The sequence below is a fragment of the Mycteria americana genome, chromosome 1 (assembly GCF_035582795.1).
Source record: "Mycteria americana isolate JAX WOST 10 ecotype Jacksonville Zoo and Gardens chromosome 1, USCA_MyAme_1.0, whole genome shotgun sequence".
Classification (NCBI taxonomy): Eukaryota; Metazoa; Chordata; class Aves; order Ciconiiformes; family Ciconiidae; genus Mycteria; species Mycteria americana.
The window spans coordinates 161050179-161071203 of record NC_134365.1 but is presented as its reverse complement, the minus strand read 5'-3'; the positions used below and the strand labels follow the sequence as shown (position 1 = coordinate 161071203).

General features: G+C 37.3%; 2 protein-coding genes across 3 annotated transcripts in view; one reads left to right on the top strand and one right to left on the bottom strand.

The window, feature by feature from the left end:
- Positions 1–11129, top strand: part of TPP2 (tripeptidyl peptidase 2) — a 60682-nt gene extending 49553 nt beyond the window's left edge. For both annotated transcript variants that reach the window (XM_075526234.1, XM_075526232.1), the window contains 3 exons: positions 96–303; positions 9207–9326; positions 9982–11129. In XM_075526234.1, coding sequence (XP_075382349.1) covers positions 96–303; positions 9207–9326; positions 9982–10071 — 418 coding nt within the window. In that variant the 3' untranslated portion in view covers positions 10072–11129. The remainder of the gene's footprint in view (positions 1–95; positions 304–9206; positions 9327–9981) is intronic.
- Positions 11130–11251: 122 nt separating this feature from the next.
- Positions 11252–19277, bottom strand: METTL21C (methyltransferase 21C, AARS1 lysine). Its single transcript, XM_075526249.1, is given in 7 exon segments — positions 11252–11646; positions 11928–12045; positions 13585–13727; positions 14859–15019; positions 18329–18366; positions 19148–19238; positions 19240–19277. Coding segments are annotated over 7 exon segments (984 nt in total).
- Between the last annotated feature and the right edge of the window lie 1748 nt (positions 19278–21025).

Sequence of the window (21025 nt, the reverse complement as noted above, 5' to 3'; positions counted from 1 at the left end):
CTTTTTAGCTTAAACTCAGTACAGCACTGATTCTTTTCTTAATAAGGTATCTGCAGAAAGTCCTTAATGGTTTTCATGCTGTGTTTTTTTTCTAGTGAAATGGAAAAACAGAAGACTACTTTAGTGGATGCACTTTGTCGAAAAGGAAGTGCACTGGCTGACCAGCTTCTTCATCTGCAGGCCCAAGAAGGGGCTGCTTCCAGTGATGCAGAAGGCAAAGACGAGGATCATGAGAGCTGCTCAGAAGCTTTGACAGAGACATTCTGGGAAACAACAAAATGGACTGATCTTTTTGACAGCAAGGTACGAGAGCAGAGCAGATTTTTTTGTCTTTTGCATGTTGGGTTTTTTGATGGTTTCTCCTGGAGTTATACACAGCCTCATACATTCCTCCCTTCTACTTTTTCATGCTGTCCCCATATGTTGTGCTTCATTAATGACCTTTTTCCACAGAGGTTTTGCCAAGCCTGTCAAATCCATGGTAAGCCCATTTCTGTGCATGTGAATGTAGAGGTTAAGGGAAGGGTATAGAACAGTACCAGATTTCCATGAAAAAGCTGCTTGCTTTATTGAATTGCTTCTTTCTGTACCTTTCAGGCAATATTTTTGATTAACCTCTGCGCTGTTCTAGCTGTACACACACAGAAGTGTGCAGCATCCCTACTCTGTTCAGTCCTGCATTCTGTAGCCTCTTCTACACTATGGACAAGAGAAGTTTTGTGTTTTGCTGTCAGTAATGTCTGTAGAGGTAAAGGAAGAAACCCTTGGAAATAATTACACTTATATATTTATTAGCACAGATTTCACTGTCATTTCAAGGTTCCTGATCCTGAGATTTAAGTTTTTGTCTGCTTCATTCAAGACAGCTATTCCAGAAGGGAAAAAAAAAATCCATTGTAGGTGATTAGTTATGTAGCTTTTAATTTACAGAGTTTATGACTTTATTTAACTGTTGAGTTATTGAGTATTAATTAGTTGCTGTACTTAACTCTTGCATATGGCTGTGTTTTAGCAGAAGATGAAGTGACCAATGTATTTGTTTATAATTCCATTAAATTGCCAAAGCACTTCAGATAGTTACAAAAGAAAAACTTTGAAATAAAAAAAATTGCTTCATTTCCTTGACAGTAAATAGTCTTCCCGGTAAGAACGTGTGCTTTAGCTGGAGGCCTGAACAAGAAGGTTGATGGTGGTTACTCTCACTTCATTTAATGTATATGTTCTTGTACACCTACATCTTTTCAGCATTCCTCTTCTAATCTTTAACTGATTATAATATCCTGTAGTAGCAGATTTTGTGCTTTAATAATTGTCTGGCACATGATTTTCTTGCTGTCTATTTGTAAATACAGTACTGTGTTCCAGTATAGTGACCCCTCGTTTACTTCTATCTTTTGATTTTTAAAGCTGATTGAAGTACTTTCAGTGGAAAAACTGCTAATATAGACATCTTGTTGGGAGTTTATCACTCTTTGTTATGGGTTGGTTTTTTTTTTCAAGACAGATACTGATTTCTGGCACTCTTGAGCTGTGTGCTCTGGGCCTGGAATGAGTAACTCTGATTTGAATTGCACAGATTAGGGATTGAATCCGTCTCTTTGACTGCCTTAACCATGGATTTGTCTAAGTGCATATTCAGGTTTTGCTCTGAAAATTGATGCTTCTGTATGGTTAAATTGGTACTGAAAGGCCAACAAAACTTTTTAGATTTTGTAGCATTTCATATGGAAATAACTTCCATCCTGTTTACGCGGTATGTTTGTCTGCTTTTCCCTCTTGGTTTTACTAGTCAAATTGAAATCTAAATGGATTGACTGTCGTGAGCCCTACACAGCCACTTGCTCACTCCCCCACAGTGGGATAGGGAAGAGAATTGGAAATGTGGAAGTGAGACAACTCGTGGGTTGAGATAAAGGCAGTTTAATAGGTAAAGCAAAAGCCGCACACGCAAGCAAAGCAAACCAAGGAATTCATTCACTCCTTCCCATCGGCAGGCAGGTGTTCAGCCATCTCCAGGAAAGCAGGGCTCCATCGTGCATAAGGGTTACTTGGGAAGACAAACACCATCACTCTGAATGTCCCCCCTTCCTTCTTCCCCATATCTTTTATTGCTGGTCTTATGGTATGGAATATTCCTTTGGTCAGCTGGGGGCAGCTGTCCTGCCTGTGTCCCCTCTCAACCTCTTGTGCACCCCCAGCCAGCCTACTCGCTGGTGGGGTGGGGTGAGAAGCAGAAAAGGCCTTGACTCTGTGCAAGCACTGCTCAGCAATAACTAAAACATCCCTGTATTATCAACACTGTTTTTATCACAAATCCAAAGCCTACCACAGTAGGAGCTACTGTGAAGAAAATTAACTCTATCCCAGCCAAAACCAGTACATTGAGGATACTTTTAGCCCAGAAACATTCTAGAGTGCTCTGGGTATTTTAAATGGGTGGCTTCTGAAAAGGGAGAAAATGAGCCTGTCATACTACATCCTCATAACCCCTGGGGTACATCTTCATCCTGTGCTTTTCCGCAGCCTTTCTGTCCTGTACCCATACATAACCTCACTTGCTCAACCCTCCCTGGCCAGCATACAGTTTATCTTCTGTGTTCTCTTGCTGCTGGACAAATTGCCCTGTATCAGTACAGTCATGATTACTAGTTAAGTAGTATTACAAGGGCCACAAAGATGATTAAGGGACTGGAGCATCTGTCATACAAGGAGAGGCTGAGACTTTAACCTGGAGAAGAGAAAGTTCAAGGAGATTTTGTCTACTTGTATAGATACATGATGGGGGGAGTAAAGAAGATGGAGCCAGGCTCTTCCCAGTGGTTTCCAGTGACAGGATGAGAGGCAGTGGGCACAAACTACAACACAGGAATTTTTGCTTCAGAAAAAGTTGGGGTTTGTTTTTTCTATGGTTTTTTTTGGGGGGGAGGGCGGTGAGGGGCAGTGAGTTGTTTGGGGTTTTTTACTGTGAGGGTGATCAAATACTACAATGGATTGCCTGGAGAGGTGGTGAAGTCTCAGTCCCTGGAGGCAGTCAAAACTTAATCGGACGTGATCCAGGGCAACCTGCTATAGGTGGCCCTGCTTTTAGCAGGGGGGTTGGACTAGAGATCTCCAGAGCTCCCTTCCGCCTTCAACCATTTTGTGGTTCAGTGACTGCTTGGCAAGTAATTTATGTAGCTCACTTGTTTCTGTGGTGGTTTTCTTCATGCTTTCTATGATCTAGGAGCATGTATGCTGGTCAGTAATAATGCAGTGTTAGTTTTGCTAGCTATTAATTTAATGTGTCGGAAGATCACATGATGGATGTATCCTCTCATCTCTCCCATGGTACTGTTCAGTAATTCTAATCCCAGCAGTACCTATAGATAAGTTTAAAAAAAAAAGTTTGAAGGGAAAGAAATACATGCTGCTACTTAAAGCTTTCATATGATTATTGGAACTGAGACTTTTAATTGTTCACTTTTATACTTTGAGGTTTTCTTTTTCTGGAAGCTCTTTGAAAGGGATGAGGAGTGAGAATAATGTGACTTGGGTCTTGATGGGATTGAGAATTTTACTTTGAAAGGAGATAGTAGAGCACTCTAATGATTTTTCCCTGATAACAGATTTGGAGAAAAGGATTAGGGCTAGGGTGAAGGGAGTTATTTTCAACTGAGAAAAAACTTCTTTTTTGTTGTTCCTTTATTGCTTCCTAGAAGTTTCATGCTAGCTGCTGTTCATATTTTCATTTCCTTTACTAACAGGTGTCATGTCCATCTAGTAGTTTTCTTAGGAACTGGCTGTAGTTAGCAATTACACTGTTCAGACCAGCTGTTTCAGTTGTTAGCACTACAGTTTCCAGCCAATAACAGAATGTTCTTTGGTCATTTAAGATCATAAACATATGATGAGGATCCAATTATGCTTTACTTAGCTTTTTTTTTTTTAAGGGTCACTATTAATGACTAAGACTTACATAATTATGACATGGCCTGACACAAAAAAGCGTAAGAAAAAAATTACAGTTATATTCCTATTGTCTTTGTGGTAAACGTGTGTCATGGGCTGTAGCTTTTCTTCAAAAATTAGCTTAATACTTTGCAGTTCCTTCATTCCACCCACCTCTGCCAAACTGCATCTTATGTTCAAGCTGTCTGATTAGTATTCATTCATTTTTATTTATAATGGCTGACAAGTTTTGTAAGTGGGATTGTGCTTAAAGCTCTCTTGGCTTCCTGTTTGAGTAAAACTGTCTTCTGCCCTAGAGATGGGCCAATAGAATGTTTTAAGTATCTGCAGTGGCCTTTGGTCTTCCTCTTTTGCAGCTTCTTCTGTCTATTTGGAAGAAACAGTTGTGTAAATCTCTACCCTAGTGTTGCATGTAATATGCTGCTGTACGTCTGTAATATTTTGCTGTTTTAAAAACAAATAGCTTAGTGCAAATAATTTTATTTTACAGACTGTTAGAGGAAAATTTGGGGTTTTGACCATTTAAGGGGAACTGTACTATTCATGTAGCTTGCTTCCTTTGAGATGGGGAGTTTAGGAATAATGTTGAGGAATTAACTTTGTAAAGTAGTGTTTAAGGCTCCAAAGCAGATTCTAAGAAGCAAGTATTTTTGCTAGGGTAAGGGCAAAAGCATTGATTATGTTCTTCAGTCCAGGTGACGTGGGCTTGGCAAAATTCACCTTGGTAGAAAACAAGAAATTATGGCTTTAACGGCCTTTCTGTGATGCTACTCTGGACTGACTTAGACGAGACTGATAAAATGAAGTGTTGTGACTTGGCTCTATCACCTAACCTTGCATGACTCATTCGCCTTTTGGGGAATAGATGAGGTTTGGAAGGAGGAAGGGTAGAATGGAGTGGTGATGTAGGATCAGGGCTAGACTTTGTGTGAATGTCCTTCAAATGAGAGTCCTCAAGAGGCAGACAGCTTATTCTAAAGCACTATGTTGGAAAAGGAAATGTGGAGCTCTTCCTGTACATGGACGTGGCTTTGTGGCATTGGCACTTGAAAGATGGAACAATTGGGTGAGAAAGGATGGAAATAAGGCACTTAAATACTGCACTGATCATTCAAGTATATATATGGCTTTAGATAGAAACATTGCTCTAAGTGTTTTTACTTCTAGGCTTCCTATAAGTCACAGTTCATCCAGATGTCAGTAATTAAAAGGCTACATAAATTTTTGAAAACAGAGACCATGTTTTCCTCTATGTTGTTTTTAAAGATGAATCAGGAACATAATCACTTTTCTCTGTGTCTCTGCTCACCCTTTAGTAAACCAAGTACTATCACTTGTTTCACCTCTCCTCTGCAGGTGTAGCACCTGTGTTGCCAGAGGGCATTCATTAGTTCCTTTGGATTGCCTGTTTTCCATTGAAGTATTGTGCTTTTCCCTATATTGTAGCAAGTATGTAGGGAAGCTGGTGCTGACTTTTGATACTAAGTGCATTATTCACACTTTCAGCTGTTCTAGTTAGATCACTTGTCTCTGAAGGTTTATTTTAAATGAAGCATGAAAGAAAATGTCCCCCGTGTACACAAGTGTTTCAAACTCCAGTTGAGACAGCTCTGTGCAGCAAGTATTTGTTTGGTTACGCAGACACATTTGTGATAGTGCTTTAGGGTTTTTAGTAATGGAATATAAGTTGTGCAATTTTTCTTTTACCTAGAACATAGCTTTAAAATTTGTAGGCCAAAATCCCCAGTTTCAAACAAAACTGCTACAGGAAGGTGGTAGGATGTTGCCTGTTACTGGGAATGACTCATATGTAGAATTTCATACCCCTCAACCTTTAAATTAGCTGTTGGGAAAAAGCAAAAGTCATGTTTAAAAATATGTTTAAAAAACAATAAAAGGCCCAGACCTTTCCATCTTGTCTTTTAAACATCTTAAGCCTGGATTGTTTTTCATGTTACTGTCTGCACTGTCAGATGCAGCTGTCTCTTTCAGCTGATAGTATTCAGTCACTGCCAAAAACTTGTTGCTGAATACTTGATTCCCTTAACTCCCCTCCCTCTCTCGAAAATACAAGTCAATTTTTTTGTACGAATATTGCTTTTATTTGTAATAGGCCAGGTGATAGAGCAGAGAGGAGTCAACAAACATAGCTAAGAAACCTTAGTTTATTACCATAGATGTATATGAACCTGAAAAAACTTGTTTGCTGGTAATTATAAGCATTAGAACTTCAGTGTTCTTACAAGTAGTTGAAGTGTGTTATCTATAGATTATATTGCTTAACCTAGTATTATAGTTATTTGTAAATGTACATACATTTTATCAACTGTTTAAAAAAAATGAAGTAACTGATTATACAAGTCTGTTTTCCTTTTCATACTTAACAGTATTAGGATACTAGAAAAGTTTTATTAGGTAGTTTAGTGTTGTTGGATTCAAAAAGTGTTCTTTTTTAAAGAGTGTTTTCAGGCTTTTAAACACTTTAGCCCTGCAAATGTCTTGGGAGAGATTGTTTCAGCATTTTACTGTCCTAAATATGCACCTTTATGTAGGCAATGGCAAGTTAGGCAGCTAATTAGGAGATGGACATCCAGTCACTTTCATGGGTCTGGCTCTTAGCACACTTAGTATTACAGGCCATTAGCTTGGGGAATAAAGTATCTAACAGTGATTTCTCCCCCAGTATCATAGAAGTATGCACTGCCTTTTCTTATTACCCTTTGTTTATCACTCTTTGGCCAATTTCTGGACCATATCACTTGTTCTGTAAAAGCTAGCCTTAATTATGTTTATTGACATTATGAAATAATATCAAATACTTAGAATTCATTCCTATTCTTTCATCTAGCAACTGCTTTTAGATACTACAAATTGGTTTATTTGCTGCTGTTATACATTCAGATAGCTGTTTTCTCTGTTGCATCTTAATAGCACTCCAGTTTACATTTTGTTTACACATATCAAGGAATCATAATCTTCACTTCTGTGATCTTGTAAAACTTGCAATATTTTAATTATAAGGCTTAATTTGACCAATATGTGTACGAGTTATAAAGTATTATTTCTTATCTAACATTTTTTGTTTGTAAACCTATTCTGATTTTAAAGCATCTCATGCATTATTCTTAACTTCTGTAGTGCTAATGAACTTTTAGTAGTTTTACTTAACTTGTATATCATTGATTGGGGTTTTTTTCCAACCACTAAGACTCTTTTATCAAGAGCTCTTGGAGCATTGTTTTCAACCTTTTGGTCCAGCAGAGAATTTTTTTCTCATTTAGAAATACCCAAACTTTTATTTGGCCAGAGCAAGGGTGTTTCGTAAAATGCTTTGTTTTCTTGCCACAAAAACTCTAGGAAGCCCTGTTACGAAAGAAATGCTGTCAAGTGGCTTTCCTCCTGCCTTTATCACTGATGTTCAATAGCCATTCAAAACTTACAGGGTCAGGTAAGAGCTTTCTTAATAGAGCAGTGACATTATTTCTGGTTAGCCTCCGATATGTTATATTTGCTGAAAGCTCCAATGCATTTTTCATTTGATTTTTTTTTTGTTTGGTTTTGTTTTGTGGTTCTATCATCTTATACAGAAGGAACTTTTTTTTTAAGTTTAGTTTAACCAACTAAATCTGCTAATGGATCCACTGAGCAGTTATTCAGAAGTGTTTGCTAATGTGTTTTGCTTTAGGAAAATATCCAAAATAATTGGATTGAGAATGCAGCATGCAAAGTATTTTTCCAATAGCAATATTTGGAAAATCTATATGTGAATGGTGCTGTATGCTCATTGTTGCATATATGTGTGTGTTTTAAGCTACAACAGCTTAAGTGAATACTTCAACATAACAAAATACGTACTTGAAGACAGAAGAAGAATGAGCAACTCTGAGTCCTTGGCATATACTTTAGAGCTTCAGAATTACACCTTTACTTGCTTGATAATTAAGCTTGTTATTTCTTTTTTTTTATCTCAACCTTTTAAGTATTGATCCTGCAAAGACTTGTGCGTGTGATTAACATTCAATGGAAGTGTTCAGGCAGCTAAAATTAGGCAGGTTCTTCAGTCCTTGCAGGATTCAGATCCCTGATTCCTTAATGTTTATATTCTTAAGATATATTTAATTTTTTTTTTGCTGTAACGCAAAATACTTATTTTTGAGCATCCTTGAAGTGGTTTTGTTAGCTTTTCTTAATAGGATATTTGAAGTGGACATTGGGAAAATGTAACTTCTGTTGGAGGAGTCAGAACAGGAAAAAGATTAAATGAGTGAGGGGAAATGAATAGCAAACTCTAATACGAGATTTCATAAAGTTTGCCAACAACAGAAACGCCACCATATTCACCAACTTTGCTGCTATGTCACTCTTCAGTAAAAAATTTTTAAAAAGCTATTTACTACAAGTGTTCCAAAGGGAATATATGAAACAGTGTCTTGATTGCACTAATTCTTAGTGTTGTAACTGGTGAAATAGTATGAACTATCTTGCGACACCCTGAATGCTGTCAGTGTTTGGGTGTTAAGAATCTGATTTATTTTACATTAGCTCTTAAAGTACGCACATTCATTTGCGCTTGTTAGTTATAGCATTGACAAGTATTGTAAGCTGTCTCTTTAGAATTAGTATTATCAAGAGGAAGCTTTTTGTTATAATCTCTTCTTAATAAATTACCAATAGTGAGGAGTTGACCCAAAACCTGAAGCTTGTCTTCATGCTTACCTGTCTTCATTGCTTGTTTATAATTATGTGCATTTCTCTGTATATATATGTCTGTGTGTGTGTATATCATTCACTGTGTATGTTCATACTTGTTTCTGCAGTAAGTTTGTGACTTCCTAGAAATCAAAACTGTGTTGGGTCTTTGTTTCTGTGGGTCAAAGATACACCTGCCTGGTTCTTGATTTTTTTTTTAATTTATTTATTTTTTGTTATATACCATACAGTTGCCTCTAGAGAATGAAAATCCAAAGAAGCTAGAAATGTGATGAATAAAAAATTAGAATAGTGACATCTGTGTTACATAAGATGTTCTGAAGTCAAGTATGTTCATGAAATAAGAAATAGTCTCTAGGAAGTTCATGTTTATAACTACTACTGTGAATCATCTGTTTTACTGTGAAGAAAAATGCAAGCTATCTTGTGTAAATGTTTTACTTTGTTTAAATCACTTCTGCTACCTGAACAGAATCTGCTATTACTTGTTAAACCTTTTAAGATTAAAATATTAAAATATCTAATTTGTTTTTGTTTTCGCATTGTAGGTTTTGACTTTTGCCTATAAGCACGCATTGGTACATAAGATGTATGGGAGAGGTCTCAAGTTTGCCACAAAACTTGCAGAAGAGAAGCCAACAAAGGACAACTTGAAAAACTGCATTCAGGTAAGGTGTATTTGGTAAAGTAATGGGCTGTGTTCATGCTGAGTAAGCTTTTAAAAGTAAGATTTGTCTTTTTGAATTTTTCATACCTTTTACATTGTAGAACTCACTAAACTTAACATTTTAACTTTTTCCAGGCTTTTGTGGATTGGCCTCCATTTTTAATAGTGATTTCTTCTTTCTTTTTTATCATAGCTAGTTTGTGAGTTACTGTCATTTTTTAGCAGATTTACTTTCTGGAACAAACTTTGGGGCATAAAGGAAGTAGAGACAACTTAGCCAAAGATCTTCTGCATATTTAAAATCCCATTATGTTGCTGTTTAACCACTGTTATTTTTACTATTATTAATCACAGTTATTGCTAGTAGTTATTGCTAGGTGGAGAATTAATGGGAATTACTGTAACTCCTAGGACAAAATTTTTGTGCATTGAGTTGAAAGATGGTAGATCATCTAGAATGGTTTTCTTTTTTCCCCTTTCAGGACTAAGTAATACAAAAATGACCAGTTCTCCAACCTGTTATCTTTCTGATAATAGACGTCTTTAATAAGATGTTAATATCAATGCAGTGTTTGTTGGAAGGATTTAGATTTTTAAAGAATAAGACCCTAGAGCTTCTCATTTTTTTTTTTTTAATGTTTGCTTTTTTTCTTCAGCTAATGAAGTTGCTTGGATGGACTCATTGTGCAACTTTCACTGAAAATTGGCTTCCTGTCATGTATCCACCTGATTATTGTGTATTCTAGAAAACCAAAATTGTAAACTTAAAGTGATTTTATATGGGACAGGATATGAAAAGATAAGTTTGATTTTTTTATTGGAACGCATGTTTTCATTACTGAATGCTGATTATTAAATTGTGTGTATTTATCAGTAAAGGCACCTGGGTACAGCTTAATACCTGTTAACCTAACTCCTGTCATCAGGGAGTTTCCTTATTGTGCATCCCATTGCTGGCAATGGATGTGCCAGAACTGCCAACACCAAGGATTTGGAATTAGGCTGGAAAGGCTTACTGCATGCATGTTAGGTTCTTAACTGTTACTTTTAACTACAAACCTGTAAAAGCTCTGTATTTTTTACAGTAAACTGAATTTTAACATGTTTGATCTTAATTTCAATTGTATGAAGGCCTTAAAGCTACTTCAAGAGTAGCTAAAATCTTATTTATTAGACTAAAGTAACGGGACATCATTACCTGTATTGTTTGCAAGAGTTTACATTTAATTTTTTTTAAGAAAAATTCAACCTCTCAAACTGTTACAGTGTGTAACTCAGAATTGCTGATGCATAGGTGCTCTTGTAAATCTTCATTTTGGAGTGATTTCAGGCAAACTCAAAAATCCATGTGAAATTGAGTATCAGGACAGGCTGATACATGTATAAAAGTGCCAGACAGTTAAATCTTGATCAGGTATTGTAAAGCTATACATATATGTTTAATAATGTTAAAAATGTAAAACACAGCAGAATAAACGTGCGAAGTTGAAGATCAAAAAACGCCATGTGCACTCTGATACTTTAAAAGATTATTTTATAATTAATAAAAACAAATAATGAAGCTGAAAATTGTATTGGTTTCTGAAAGAGTATATAAATGAAATTTGCTGAAAGAAAACACCTTACAAACACAAGTTCAGTACAGCCCAGATGATCAATGCTTTCTGTTAAAGCCTTTTTACTATTACTGCTAACATTGTTCCTTCAGTGGAGTGAAATTGGTCTGTTTGAACAGGTCATGTGTATCAACCAGAGACAAATTGCTATATCATTTGTCTTGCCAGTTTTTTCATAACTTGTAATGCGAACCTCAGATACAACTGCACCTTTACAAACATGAATGTACAGAAGGTGCACCGTAATGGTGCAAAACATTTCAAACTGTAAGGTGCTGCCATTAAATCAAAATTAGTAATAGCTTTCTCTTCAATTCCCTCTTACTGTGGCTTTAAGCAGCTTGACATTTGATTCTGGAAATTCTGCTAGAATGGTTGTGTTAAATATATTGCAAAGTTTTTCCAAAAATTCATAGTCTGTACTGAATCTGAATTTATTTGCCCATAGTAATACTGTTCCTGGCTTACAAAAATACACCATTGTTGCTAGCAGGGGGTCCAGAGCTGCATGATAGTATACAACATCAGTTGCCAGTATGAAATCATAGTGGTAAGTTGATGCAGGGAAGTCTTCATTGAGGCCTTCTCCCCATACCAGTTTTCTCACTTCAGGTTTGTGCATATTCTTGTTCTGTGTATTTCTTGAAATATTATATGAGAGATTTTCAAGAACTTCAGGCAAATCAGTAGCTGTGACATAAGCTCCTAAAGAAAACATGATTTTGTTTCAATTGATAGGTATGTAGTTAAACATATATATATATATAAAAATTAAAAACTTTATCTACATAACTTCTCCAGCTTCCCCCTCACCAATAACTAGGGTAGTTACTTTATTAACAAAACAGTATTTGACAATAGTTTTCATTTTAAAAGCAGTGACAAACAAAGTTTACTTCAACTGTTGCTTCATTGCCTTAAAGTGACAGTGGCAGATCTAGATCATATTTCACAAGAAATCCAAAAGGAAATATGAATTTACTAACCTAAGATACAGGCCACAATGGAAACCAAGCCTGTTCCAGCACCAATTTCCAAAACTTTTTTGTCTTTGAGGTTGAATTGTTCTTGATTTGATTCCAGATACTGAGATAAAGCCAGTGCCTAAAACAGTTAACACATATCCATAAGAGGGTAACAGGTAAGTTGCATAAAAATTCATTAGATGGTTTTTATACCGGGGGGAGGGGGGGGGCGTTTATACAGTGAAAAACACTGAAGACTGTAACATAAAAAAGTAATATGGAAAGAATTATCATGTGTCCTGTTTTTTATATATATAAAAAAAATTAAACCGCTTATTTTTAGTTTTAGGTTTATGGGATATGGATTTGCTACACACTTCTATACACTGTGAGTCCTCTGACAGCTCAAGATAGGCAGTGTTTACATGTGAACCATACAGTCAGAACAGCAAACAAGAGGTTTAACAATATGTAAAAAGTAATGTTCTGGTTTATTATCATAAATGTTATGGTTTATTATCGCTATCATAAAGTAGATTCAGCCTTCAGCAGAGATTTTTTTATGAAAACTGATTTTTTGTTTGTTTGTTTTAATTTTTTTTTGCAAAGGAAATACTAAAAATTTGTTATCTACCAACTCAACACTCGTCTATTGATAATAGTATAAACTTTAAAAAGAAAACCAAAACCAACTGAGAAGCATTGCTTATCAGACCTTTGTAAAGATCTTATCAACAGGACATAAATCAGCTGTTTATAAACAACATAAACCGATGCCAAAGAAACTAACTTCCCCCTTTTGCTTCTCTTCTTTAGAGTTGTGTTACTGTTTTAACTCTTGTGCTTTTCATAATGCAACACTGACTACCTGCTCTGGGAAAGCTGACAGCTAATGAATCACCAGTCCAATTTGCGCAACCTCTCGATTTTCTTGGAAAGTTTTACCATCTGCATTCTGACACCTGATTAACGTGACAACTGATGATCTGACATTTCAAAATAAGATACTGTTTCACCCACCCATACGCTTCCTTTTTCTCTATTGTTTTGAAATTGTCTGCCATTTTCTGTGAGCTTTTTCAATAAATGTAGATCTGAAAAATTTTGAAATCCTAATTTCCATGTATTTATCAGTTGACCCTCTCTTCCCTCAAAAGCAATTTTCTCAGTCTACATAAAATCCTGGTTTTAAGAGCAGGAGAAGCAAAGACTGAAGAACTGTTTGCAACTATGGTTTTCCATACTGCAATGGAACTGTTCCAGCGTATTCTTTAAAAGAAGCATATTTAATTGTTTTAAACTCCTTTATTCTCTCACAATTTTCTTTTTCCGCCTTCTTTTGTACTCCTTTTTGTACTGCTGATTGTTTGCTTCCCAACAGTGACTGATTGGAAACATGGAAGAAGCTGAACACTTCTTCCTGAGTTTGCTTTCTTAATTTTTTTCAATATCTGCATCCAATTTACAAATACTTAGGTGCTGCAGTTCTTTCGGCATGAACTGGCAAATTGGCATGAGGCAGAGCTTTCTGCTGAAGTACTTCACAATTTTGTTCTGCATAGGGAAACCTCCACTGTCTGAAGTGTCATCTAAGAAAGCTTCCTTAACATTTGTGTGGCACTGTCATGGTTTACTCTTCTGTCATGTCAGCTTTCTGGGTGCCATATCACATACTTACCCCCGGCCACACCACGGCTCCAAAGTGTTCTATGGACTCCTGAATGATGATCTGGTGGCCAACGTATGTGTAGTGCTCTTTATCAAAGTAGTGGGAAACTCTAGGAACCCAGTTCTGTAGTATTTTAAGAGTTACTGGCGAATCTGTGAGAGAAGAGACACGATTTGTATTTTTACATACAGGTGTTTATATGCAACTTGTTAAAGGGTAAAAAGTATTTTGTGAAGATAGTACATAGGCACATGGACTAGAAAAGCTGTCAGGCCATTGGCCTCCAGAACGGTTGCTGTCCAGATGTGGATGGTCTGGCTGGCCAGGGAGTGAAAGGAGCAATGGTCGTTTCCTGCCATTCCGAGTGTTTGCATGGGCAATTTACAGATAGAAATGAGCCTTTTGGAAAAATCTACTAATTCAAATATATAACTCTGCTAATAACAGCTAGAAAACTTTCAGGACCAAGTTAGCTTGTATTTTGGGGTATGCTGTAGTTCATACTATGCCAGAGTATGCCACGCAGGGACATGTGCTGTAGATTTCATTTGTGGGGCCAACAGATCTAGAACATTAAGCTTCTTTTTACAAAAAAAGGATTTAGGATTTACCTCTTACATTGAAGAAAACCTAGCTTTTTTTAGTGGTTATTTTTTAACATTCTTCTACAGAAGGAGGGTTGCAAGATACTCTTTATGTTGACCTATATGGTGCTGTTCAGCGAGTGTCAGTACTACAGTTGTGCTAGCATGTCTCATCATAGCAAGTAGGCTTGTAGGTGAGATTTTTCAGGAGAGCTCTGCTGAACTGCTCCATCTGATCTCACTGAAAACAAGGACGCTGTTCTGAATGACTGTACTGCTGTTGGAAGCCTGTTAGCAGGATGTGTGTAGGTGATACAAAATTAACTGCAAAGAAAAATTTTGCTCTGGCTTGCATGGATTTTAATTGATGCCTGTCTGGAGTCCTTGGTAGGTGTTTGAGCAGTTTAGCCTGTTGAAATTTTGAATACCACAGCTTCAACAGTGCCAGCCCAATTAATGCATATTATAATATCTCTGATTGTAATTGAGAAATAACTCTTAGATGTCTAAATAAAATCCAGAGACATTTTTAAACATACATCTTAATTATGGAGATAGTCCTTTTTGTAGATTGGGACTGATAACAAATACAAACATAAGGGGAAATGGTGGGGAAAAAAAATAGAAATCAGAAGTGACACTGTGATATCTACCATCTGAAGACTGAGAAAAGCGAAAGTCTGAAATGCTAGCATGCACCTGAGTCAGATTGTGCTGTTGATGCACACTTGGAGCTGCAAGTGCAGTTTTCAGAGTTGTACTGCTCTTCAGCCGTTTCTTCTTCCTCAGTTTGGCAGTCCATTACTCCTTGAATTTTGTTGGGGAACAGTGGCTGCTGTGCAGAGATCATGGCAAAAGAGCTGAAATGGAAAGGGGAAAATAATGTTGTAAACCTTGGGGGCACTCTGTATGAGATATGATTGGGAGAAAACAGTGAGTAGTTTGGGTGGGTTTTGGTTTTGGAGGTTTTTCAATGACAGGTTGAAGGGACAGGAAGCCACCATGAGAGGTGACATCCCTACTCCCCTGGAAGTTGCTGCAAGCACTTTCTGGTAATGCAGTAATACTATCAGTTTTTATTTTTATCATGTTTATCATATTTATTATCACATTTATTTTATTTATTTTATAATTCATGCAAAATCTTAGCATTATGTCGCTAAACGGATGCCACTCATCAGTATGAAGAGTAAGCTACCTGCATGGTACTCCTATCAGTTGAAGCAACAGTTGAGAAACATAAACTGTCTTTTAATGTCTATGACTTCTTATCTGTGTAATTTACCATTTCCCATAGAACTTGGGACTTGGCATTCCTGCGATAAAACTGGTTAATTTGCTGCAGCCAGTACTTTTGATTTTGTCTCCTCATATACAGTTGCCTTAGCTGTTCTGCAGGAAAAGGCAGAGAAGAGAATTGAATTACCCTGAAATGTAGTGAACTGCAGAGTATGCAGATTGCAGTCAGGAAATAATTGCAGTGAGAAGTCTGGATCGGTAAGCTCTTTTGGAGAACTCTGTGTGTGTTACAAATAACTCCAGTGTACAGGGCAACACCTGACACAAGGAGGAACCGCTTGATACCAGCTAACGAGCAGTAAAAGCAGGAGTAGGACTGGATCTAAATTTGCCTGGGGAGAAATATGCCAGTGAAACTTTTTGCTTAACTAGAGTTTTCTTCAGTGATAGCACCTATGCATATATTTGTATCTGTGTGTGTGTATATACACACACACATATATACGTATAAAGAGGGAAAAAAAATGGTTCATTTGCTTTGGCCAGAGGCTATACAAGTTCACCCTTCCCACGGATCATGATGGCTGGAGCGTGCTATGTTTTTATCCATGGTTGGCCTTAGGCTGTTCATTTTTGAGAATGCATATATGTTTGCTCTCTCCAGCCACATGCACTGCAGGCAAAGCCTTGTATAATTTGGGTTGCAGCATACTGCAGGCAGCTGTTCTAGATATCCTGGCCAGAAGGGGGAGAGGTTTGGTAGCGGCCGGGAGGTTCAGCAATGCCTCCAGGTAGTTTTTTAAGGAGGAGAGTGACTGCTGACTTGTGTGGGTGGTTTATTTGCACACATGATATTGACACCATTGCAGTTTTACTGGTACCTGATATATTCCTCATTGCTACTCTGTTTATTCACAAGGACAAGATTTGTGTTCTAACTCCTCTAAGCACTGCGTTTGTTCAGTTGTGGCAGTGATTTTGTACTGTTTCAGAAAAGAGTGCTTTAAAGTAAATTGATTTCTGCAGATTTTTTTATTTTTATTTTTATTTTCCTCAGAGGGCCTCTATCTGGCTAGTAACAAGTTCTGGCTATGCACCTTTTGTGTATAATTTGAGATATGATGATGGTAGGTAAGAAACTAAAGATAATGCTGCAGTTACAGCATTCCCTGACATATGAGTGAATGCATCCATGTTCACGTTTCACACGTGAAAGTGTGCCTCCTTACAACACCAATGGTTTCTATGTAATCTCATGTAAACAAAAGTATACTTCCAGTTTTCAGCAATGCCTCTTTTTTATATCTTGAGCTAGAATAAAATCTGGTCAAGTTCTAATGTTTTAAGAAATCTCTGGGAAAATATATTAAGACTTGTGTAATGAAAAAAATCAGAATGTCAGAACTAGTGATGACTACAGCCAGAAAACGCTTACTTGAAGACCCAGTCTTCTGAACATTTCATGTTTAAACATGCAAAGCACTACATTTTCAAAGTTTGATTTTGTTTTGGTGGTTTTTGGTTTTTTTGTTTGTTAGGGTTTTTTTTCATTTGGTAAGGCTGTTGTAGCATGAAATCTGTACTATTTAAGTGAAAGGCCAAGCCTGAAATTTCAAAGCAGGGGGAAACTTCACGTTGTCCAGTACCCTTATATGTAAAAAACAGAAGAGCTTGTTTAATGAGTAAACTGTTTAGCTTGTCAGTTTGGGTAGAAAGTGATCCTTCGGTATTTTTTTCTTTGCTTAGATAAGTTCTTACTCCAACAGGTTAAAATTTCAGTTGGCTATGCATAGCGGTGCGTACCACAAAAGAGCTTGGAAACAAGCTTAGCAGATATATATTTGTTGATCCACTGTTAAGTACTTGCAGTAAATACAATTGCATCTCTGATCATAATATATATATATATATACACACACACACACCCCCTATTATCACTCATTCAGTACAAACTGAATTCTAAATTAAATTAGACATGTTACATTAAATTTTCAAAATAAAAATTGCTATGCTTTCTTGTGCTTTGAGCTCCTCTGAAAGAGGAGTCTGCTTAAATATTTACACAGATGCTTTGTTGTTTTTATTAAATCCCTTCTTAAAATGATCAGGAGGTCTAGAAGATGCCTAGTGGTTACACTGGTACTGTGGTGAGACTGGTGTGGTCCTTAAGTCCATCAGTTGCCCGAGTTCTTAGATGGTAAACTGGGGATAAAGATTATGCACTTTGCATTTGTATGTCACCTAACACACTGGGCTCTGGTTTATGGCTGGGGCTTCTAGATGCTATAATAATATCTTTTCATAGGTGTAGTTTTTGCAAAATAGAAAGGTGTTTTGGTTTTTGGTTTGTGTTTTGGGCTTTTTTAAATATATATAGCCTACTGCCATAACTATTAATTATATTTCAAAAACTGGAGTAAAAAGTAAGGCTTTTTTTTAGCTGCAAACTACAGGACAGATTTAGTGTTACAACTTCAAGAATTCAAGTATATTAGCATCTTGGCCTTAATGATGCACAGCTTTATTTTATCATTTGAAATGACAAACTGTACCTGAAGACTACAGACACAGGTTAGTATCGAGTAAGCTATTTGCAAATAGGTGGTGTTTGCATTATTACATACCCTATGTGTAATACGGTCAAGTTGCTGCTGTGCTTCTAGAATTGTAAAATACTGACATTTCTTACTATTTTGACATTTTTCTGATCCATGCGTCACTGAAAATGGTATATCTCTAAAAGCATTTTGATTTAGTATAATAATATTGGAACCAAAATCTGTTCTCTTAGAAAACGTTGCCTCTTTCTGAATGTTAGCAGCTGATTGCTTTGCAAAATGATCCTGAAGGGAAATCGTCATTAAATTCTGTGCTTTCCAAAGTTTTTAAACCTGTATTGACTTCATTAATAGTCTTAAACTGTTGTGAACAAAACAACTTTCAAAATCACATTTGATTTCTTCAGAACCTAAGGAAGAAAGAATAATTCACAAAATTATATCTATTTGACAGTGCCACATAAAATTAACAAGGTAATTAAACACTGAAGGGCAAATTGTAAGATGATGATAAACCTGAAGGTAAAGTTTATCCCCTATAAGAATAAACTTTGTGCCTCTTAACTTCCAAAATCCATTGCTTGGAAAGAGCTTTTCAAATCTAGCTACGTGGCCCAAAATAAAAAAAAAAAAGTAGGTTAGTGAGCAGTACTGTGTCACTGGGTCTTCAGCTGTAAACACAACTCTGCTGAAATGTGTTTCTGTCACCTCTGCACGAAGTTACACAGCATCGTCTGTTTTAGTCTGAATTATTTGGGCAAAAGCCAATTCCATTTGCTCACATGGGAAATGCAATTGCAGTGTGTTCCTTGCGAGATAGGACCGTACGCTCATACCATACACAAATACCTGCGTTTTGTAGAGCTCCTGCCATTTTCTCATGTTCTCATGCACTAAATAAAAAAAAGTATTATAAAAAGATGAATATAAAAGCTAGGAAATAAAGGAAATGTCAGTGCTAGGAACATCACTATAGTAAACCTAGAAGATACTTAAGTCCACAAGGTAAATGCATCCAAATACTGAAAACCAGCAGTGATAGTCGCTCCTCGTGAAACAGTAGGGGTTAGGTAAGCTGGATTTCGATGGCCAACACAGCTGTAAGAATTCAGACAAACATATTTCCTTGGTTAGTTAGCAGAGAACACAAAGGCATGTCAGACGAGGTTAGCCGGACAGCTGCGTGGGTACCTGCTGTGACAGAGGGCGCTGGAAGTTCCCTGTGGGCGGATGCACGCTCCAGAGGTTTTTATACAGGCATGCACCTGGAAGGAATAACGCTGCTCCGACCAGTCGGATCGCAGGCTATTTAGAGTAACATTACCAGGCAGTGCTCAAAGAACTTACTATGTTACACTAAACTCTCCCACGTTTGCAGTACAAAATGAGAACGCTCCTAGGCTTTGAAGTCCCAAGCATACCAACCTTCAGAAATAAAATCTTGGCTTCCTCCAACCTCTCGTTCCGTTTTTGCAGATTAAGTGTTCCCTGCGTTCGCCTTACGGTCTGCAGCGCTGACCCAAACAAGCAACTTACCGTGGGCAAACTAGCACATAAATAACGTGTGTGGCCACTTGGCAGTAGCCCAAAGGCAGAGAAAAGTTCACGAAGCTCCTACTGCCAGGAAAAGGTCAAGTCTTGCTTGCCCTGCTGAGCGTCTGGCTGGGGAAGCTCTGGGTACCCTCCCCTGCCCCGAGTGACAGGGAGTATGGGGAACTGATGGTCCCGAGGAAATAACAGCTTTCCCATCATCTCTAGTGCAGGTCGTAACCGTAGGAAATACTATATCTACTGAAAGAGAGAGTGCAAACATGAAAATCACACTTTCATCAGAAAATCTTGCAGTTGCTTGTTTTAAAACAGATGGATGTTCTAGACGTTGGAGCTAAACCAAGTTATGTATTCCTTACACATTTCAAGAATTTGAGAGTTTTATATGCATTTACCACTTTGTAACCCTTCTGCCCTCCCTTCTCCTTCTTGGAAAAGACGCTGTAGAAAGAAATTCAACCAGAGAGTAGAAAAATTTAAAAGGAACTTTGAAAGGCATAAAGCTACAAAACAATTCCCGGCTAATTAATGGACAACTGAAGGTTGGCAATAGAAATTGGGGGAGGGGGGAAATGTAGATTTTTTTTAACTCAATTTATAGGCATTTGCATCTTTGGATGAACAGCTTTTGAATTCAGGTCTCTGGAAGAGTGGCGAAGGAAAAACGGAGCCTTTTGTGTCACTGCGGCTGTGTATTTCACACGGTAGCTGCTCTGTGTCCCTAGCAGTCACACCAAGTACAGGAAGCACTTGGCTGCTCATTCAAATGCTCACCAGTTTCTTTTCTCTGAAATTTTATAGTTAAGACACCTTTTTTTTTTTTATACTTGGGACCTAGTATTAAGATATTAACTGTATTAAGTTGGTATTATAAACATTGCATTTCACAGGCCCACCTGACTTGACACGTAGTGCAAATGAGCAGTCCCAAGCTAGGTCAGTAACTGTTATTAGAAGGAAGAAGGCAGATACGCTGCTGTTGGAATGACTGCCGTACCTTTTTTTAAAGACGTGGTCTTTTTAGCAGGCACGTTCCTGCTGTCATATTTATTGTATTTGTCACCAGGAGTGAATGTAGCTCAGACTGGTGCTGCTGTTAAAGTTCCGTCCTAAGCTTTGGCAATGGGACTGATGGTGAACATACCTGTTTATTTTTTAAATCAACTCGGAGGAACTAGCTTACTCTATATCGTGTCTCTTGTGTAAGCAACTAAAAAGGATGGCAACTGTAGGGACAGTGGTACAGCTTATTTATGAATCATGTAGGTATGGCTCAGTTTCTTGTTTGTAAGTGATACAGGAATCAACACTGATACTCTGAAATGTAGCTGTTGTTGGCATATAGTTACTATATAATTTCTATAAATGCTTCTTATGCTACAGTCTATCTCCAAGCATTTCTTGTTTAACATTGAAAATTAGTGTTGTCTGGAGGTGTAGCCCCATGGAATTAAAATTTCTCCAGACTTCTGTGAATAGGCAGACTGAGGGGAGTACAGCACCTCAGCTCAATGTGTA